The 6,394-nt window shown below is 44.1% G+C and overlaps 1 protein-coding gene across 2 annotated transcripts in view; it reads right to left on the bottom strand.

Annotated features, from left to right (window-relative positions):
- Positions 1-2,193: 2,193 nt before the first annotated feature.
- Positions 2,194-6,394, bottom strand: part of LOC117350015 (transmembrane protein 272-like) — a 36,044-nt gene continuing 31,843 nt past the window's right edge. For both annotated transcript variants that reach the window (XM_033923886.1, XM_033923885.1), the window contains exon 5: positions 2,194-2,811. In XM_033923886.1, the coding sequence (XP_033779777.1) occupies positions 2,600-2,811 (212 nt within the window). In that variant the 3' untranslated portion in view covers positions 2,194-2,599. The remainder of the gene's footprint in view (positions 2,812-6,394) is intronic.

Here is a 6,394-nt window from a genome sequence, read left to right as displayed (position 1 = left end):
TTCCCTCCTCCCACATGGCCAGCATTCGCCTCCCCCTTCCTCCCCCCCCAAATGACCAGGATTCTCCTTTCCTATCCCCCCTTCGCTAAGTGGCCAGCATCACCCTGTGTCCTCCTTCCCTGCCCAGGCTATGCCATCGTTACAGAACCTTCAATCCCAAGGGTTATAGTTCTAAACATGACAGTGCTACTTGTGGGAATCCCACAGAAACAATAGGATTCCCCTGAAGATGGAAGAAGTTGCAGTGGGATTCCTGCAGGAATGTAATCAAAATCTCTAATGACTCCAGAAGTTGCTGTGGGATTGCTGCAGGAGTGTAGTCAAAAATCTCTAATGACTCCAGAATGAAGCTTGGAATACCCAGAGATGCAACTGGAATACCAGACTGAGTTACAAACACTCACTGAATAGTGAATACCATCCAATAAACCACAGGAGGCATTTTGGTTTCAACTGAAAATGTACAGGCATTTTCATCTAAAAACCAAAATTCAGTTGGCCTCTAGATTTTCCATTTACGAGCAGCTGGTTTTCTCAGCCTGCAACAAAAGAACCCCTCACACTTTTACTTTCCTTCTAACTTCCAATAACCACCACCACCAGAAACTTGTTAATTCGACTGCTCTTTCCAAGGCCTGTGCAGAGTTCGGTCTTCCCTACAGCACTTATTATGTACCATCTTCTTCCTGTGACTCATGAGGCACCATGCACAAAAGTCTGCTGTGCACGTAAGGCTGCCTGTAAACCACGGGAGGCTGTCAGGGTTGGGAGGAAACAAGAGGGCAATGACAAGGGAGATGGAATGGATTGTAATGGGTATGGGTTAGATTCCATTGGAGACGGGTAGGTATGGGTATAATTTCTGCAACCATGCCACTCTCTACCTTCAATGGAGAGCATGGCATGAGACTTATGCTGAGGAATTATGAGATAGAGCTCCTAGAGCAACAGACTTTCCTATGGCACTGCTTGATAGAATCTCTCCTAGAATGGCTGGGGATAATATCTCCTCCAGAATTATATTCCCAGTCGCTATAGAGACATTACACCAGTATTTTTCAACTTCTTCAAGCCAAGTACTGCCTATGTCTTAAGAAATACCAATCGAGTACTCCTGCCCAAGCTCAGCCCAACTCCACCCCCACCCCATAACGATAGTACTAATTGTAACAATTTCTTCCATCCATTTTTCATATACACACACAATATAAACAATACATAATAATAATAATTTTATTCTTGCATACCGCCATACCCATAAAGTTCTAGGCGGTTCACACCCATTAATTAAGATCCGTGATGACAGACGGATTTACAAAATTTTGACAAAGTTACAGGCAATGACGCGGGGGGGGGGACTTTTTGAAGAGATTAAGCAGAGGTAACGGTAATCCAGAAGGAAGGTATGAGATAGCGAGAGAGAGATAAAGTCAGGGGAGGGGGGGAAGAGGGAGAGCCGAAGGAATGGGGTAGTGTGGGAAAGGGGAGAAAATAGGGGGCAAGGGGGATTAAAAGGCCTGTTCACGGAGATGCGTTTTAGGAAAGGGGAGAAGCAGGGGGCAAGTATTAATACATAATACTAACCACAAAATTTTTAAAAACACAATCTGAAAATGTGACTGGCATTTGGGGACCCCCAGGACAGTTTTGAGTACCTCTGCTCTAGGACTTTATATCCCATCTAGAACACTACCTCTAATCACTACAGCACCAAATCAGTCCTGGAATCAGGGTTTCAGGACATCCATAATGAATATGTACAAGATTGCTTTGCATACACTGCCTCCATACTGTACAAATCTTTCAGTCATTCATTGTAGATATCCTGAAAGCCTGACTGGCAAGGAAGTACCCCAGAACCAACTTGGGAAAAACCCATAGGGCTACCTCCAAGTCAGGATCAACTTGGGAAAAACTGCCTTAGGGCTACCTCATCAATATTCATTGGTAAAATCCTGAAAACCCAACCGGGTTGCAGCCCTCAAGGACTTGCCCACCCCTGTACCAGGGTCTGTTCAGCACTTGATATAGGGCATTCCCCAGTCCCAGGAAAAGAATTTCGGTCCCCTATCATAATTCATACATCCTATTTGCTATGAGAAACTCTGTCCCTTGAAATAATTTCTCTTGTCATTACTCATTATAGGAGAGACTCTGTCCTCCCAGGTGTTCAGAAAGGAGACAGTAGCAACCTTTGACTGCAAAAAGATTCTTTATTACAATTTTACAAGCAGACATGTCTCATACAGATTGGCTGATAAAGTCCTCAGAAAGGGGAATTTCTGTTTGTTCAGAGTTGCTGATTTGTTTTGCAAATTGGTGGCTGAGGGCAAGATCCATTGGGACATGTTCCAAGGCCCTTTCCCACTTGACTCTGATACACATAAATGAGGATGTTTTGTTCCTGAATGGTGAGGAGGGAATGCCAACCACACACCCTCTTGATGGTCCTTCCCTCCTATCACAACGTTTGGGTATGTGGGAGGAAGAATGAACTCAAATTCAGCAGGATGTACAGGTATGTTATCATGGATAGGTTAACCCTGGGAAGGCCTAACACAAGAAACAGGGTATAAGCTGCTGGTGGCTCCTAGCCTGGCTAACTACTGCCACTGGAACCCCAGGGCAAGCTAGCCCGTAGAGCAGACAGGCAGATAAAGAGGCAGGCGACGACAACCAGAAGGGCTCCCAGCAGGATGTAGTGCAGGGTGAGGATCCAGAAAGCGTAGAGATAGAGCTGACGTTGACAGTACTTCGGGCTCTCTTGGTGCTCAAAGTCCGGCAGGTAGATGGAGTAAACCCAGACATTCCCTAATGCAACCAGAACACAGGTTAATGGTAGAGGGCAGGACAGGAGACAGACAGACAAGACATATTACACTTCAGTTTGACCTGAACTTTCTCTAACAAACAGGACAATCTTCCATTAACAAAGTGTAGCTTAGTACAATTATCTTTTGACAGCGTTGGATAACTTTTGTATCCCATTCCTAGTACCAGACTAATATTCACATATAGATTAGAAATCAGTAAGAGATCTTTGCTAGAAAGCCTGATTCCAGGACCAGATTTACTATGTATTGGTATAATGTGATGACTCAGACCAGCAGTAGCAAATTTTGTGCTATATTTGTACACAGTTGCATCTACATACACAAAACATCCATAGCTGATGTTAAATATCCTTGGGCTGAGGGCAGAAAGTTCAATAAGGATCCCAAAGCCTACAACTATATCTTCTTCAGCTTCAAAGATAATCAGCGCTGCCCCCCCCCTCCCAATATCATCCTTGAAAAGGAGAAATTAGGTCCTTACCTGCTATTTTTCTTTTTTAGTCCCTCTAGGTTTAATGCCCCTCTGCCAGCAGGTGGAGACAGACACTAACTTTTGGCTACAGTACAAGTGGGCTGTACAGTCGAATAGCCAAAAACTGTGGATACAGATGTTTTGGAGATAATTTATTATACACTGGCATATAAAAACATGAAAATTCAATGAAAAAAGTACAATGATTAAAAAACACAGTGGTAAAAATCCAACCGGACCCTCATAGTCCGTGTTTCGGCGAACACGCCTTCTTCAGGGGTCCAATTGTTTGCAAACTCACATATAAAGTATTGGACTGAAAACAGTTTATATAGCATTTTTTTTGCTACTTCAGCTTGTGTGCAGTGTTTTTTGCTCACATGTTTTAAAGACAATAGACTGTTTTCAGTCCAATTCTTTATATGCGAGTTTGCAAACAATTGGACCCCTGAGGAAGGCATGTTCGCTGAAACACGGACCATGAGGGTCCGGTTGGAGTTTTATAACTGTATTTTTTATCACTGTACTTTTTTCATTGAATTTTCATGTTTTTACATGCCAGTGTATAATAAATTATCTCCGAAACATCTGTATCCAGTTTTTTGTTTTCATCGATGGATTGTTTTCACTGTGGATCATTGGGTCTCCCCATTTTTCTTTGTTGTGCAGTCGAATAGTCAAGCAGGAACTAACATAGAAACATAGAAAATGACGGCAGAAAGGGCCACAGCCCATCAAGTCTGCCCACTCAATTGACCCTCCCCCTTACTGTCCTCTTGGAGATTCCACTCTGATGACCCCTCCCCTTAACTCTACCCTCTTAGAGATCCAACATGTGCATCCCATTTATTCTTAAAATCTGGCACGCTGCTGGCCTCGATCACCTGTACTGGAAGCTCATTCCAATGATCAACCACTCTTTTGGTGAAGAAATATTTCCTGTGTCGCCATGAAATTTCCTGCCCCCGATTTTCAGTGGATGCACTCTTGTGGCCGAGGATCCTTTAAGAAAGAAAAAGTCATCTTCCACCTCGATACCACCTGTGATATATTTAAATGTCTCAATCATGTCTCCCCTCTCCCTACGTTCTTTGAGGGAGTATAGCCGCAATTTATTCAGCCTCTCCTCGTACAAAAGATCCTTGAGCCCCGAGACCATCCTGGTGGCCATTCGCTGAACCGACTCAACTCTCAGCACATCTTTACGGTAATGTGGCCTCCAGAATTGTACACAGTATTCCAGATGAGGTCTCACCATGGTTCTGTACAAAGGCATAATGACCTCGGGCTTCCAACTAATGAAACTTCTACGGATACAACCCAGCATTTGTCTAGCCTTGGATGAAGCCTTGTCCACTTGATTGGCAGTTTTCATGTCTTCACTGATGATCACTCCTAAATCCCGTTCTGCCGTAGTCCTAGCCAAGGTCTCTCCATTCAAGGTGTAAGTTCTGCACGGATTTTTGTTGCCAAGGTGCATGACCTTACATTTTTTAGCGTTTAAATCCCAGTTGCCAGGTCGAGGACCAAACCTCTAACAAAAGCAGGTCCTGCGTCATACTGTTGGACAAATTGCTGTCACTATGTTACATAGTTTGGCGTCATCGGCAAATAATGTTATTTTCCCTTGAAGCCCTTGAGTCAGGTCTCCTACGAATATATTGAAAAGAATCGGGCCCAAGACCGAGCCCTGCGGCATTCCACTGGTCACCTCCGATGTTTTAGAGAGGGTACCGTTAGCCACCACCCTCTGAAGTCTACCACTTAGCCAGTCACCGACCCATGAAGTTAGTGTTTTTCCTAATCCCATCGATTTCATCTTGCTCAATAACCTGCGGTGTGGGACGCTATCAAAAGCTTTACTGAAGTCCAAGTACACGACGTCCAGGAACTCTCCCAAATCCAGCTTTCTTATTACCCAGTCAAAGAAGCTGATAAGATTAGATTGGCAGGATCCCTTGGTGAATCTATGTTGGTGGGGATCACGTAGCTTCTCCACGTTCAGGATCGTGTCCAATTTGAGTTTGATTAGGGTTTCCATGAGTTTACTCACTATCGATGTGAAACTCACCGGTCTGTAATTTGCAGCCTCTGCTCTGAAACCCTTTTTGTGCAGAGGAACGACATTAGCTGTTTTCCAGTCCAAGGGGACTCTTCCCATACTCAGGGAGAGATTGAAGAGCATGGATAACGATTCCGCTAGGACATCACACAACTCTCTGAGCACTCTGGGGTGTAGATTGTCCGGTCCCATGGCTTTGTCCGCCTTTAGTCTTGATAGTTCGCCGTAGATGTCGCCGGGTGTAAACTCGAAATTCCAAATCGGGTCTTCCGAGCTTGGTTTTGCCTGCAACTGTGGACCGGACCCCGGCACCTCGCAGGTGAAGACTGAGCAGAAGTATTCGTTTAGTAGTTCGGCTTTATCTGAATCTGATTCTACGTAATTCCCGTCTGGTTTTTGAAGGCGTACTATCCCATCTGTGTTTCTTTTTCTGTCACTAATATACCTGAAGAAGGATTTGTCTCTCTTCTTAATTTTCTTTGCTATATTTTCTTCTACATGAAGCTTGGCCTCTCTGACTAAAAACTGTGAACTATAAACACAACTCCCCACAGAAATGGAGAAGACAAAATAGTTGTCCGGATTGGACAGGGAGACACTGTTGGATAATGACTAGAACAAAAAAATCTTCAAAGTGTCCCCACAGGTCACTAAGCCAGATGAACCAAACGCCATTGCTCCTATTATACTCCCCAAAACCAAGAAAAAGTATTGCAGAAAAAAATGACTGCAAAAAACAAAAAACAAAACACAAAACCCCACAAAAACAAACAAAAAGACAGGACGGGTTCTGTGCCAGTCTGGAGGGACTAAAAGAAAGAAAATTAGCAGGTAAAAACCTAATTTCTCCTTTTTTAGCATCCCTCCAGACCAACACAGAATGGATGGGACATACCAAAACAAAGCCCATCATGGGTGGGACTCCTGAAGGGCTGCCAAAAGAACATGCTCACCGAACACCGCGACCCAACATGCCTGAATGTCCACACGGTAATGGCGAACAACGGAACGGAGAGAAGACCAAAA

The sequence above is a fragment of the Geotrypetes seraphini genome, chromosome 16 (genome assembly GCF_902459505.1).
Source record: "Geotrypetes seraphini chromosome 16, aGeoSer1.1, whole genome shotgun sequence".
Taxonomy (NCBI): Eukaryota; Metazoa; Chordata; class Amphibia; order Gymnophiona; family Dermophiidae; genus Geotrypetes; species Geotrypetes seraphini.
The sequence above is the reverse complement of the archived record's forward strand: the minus strand, read 5'-3'. Positions and strand labels throughout refer to the sequence as shown.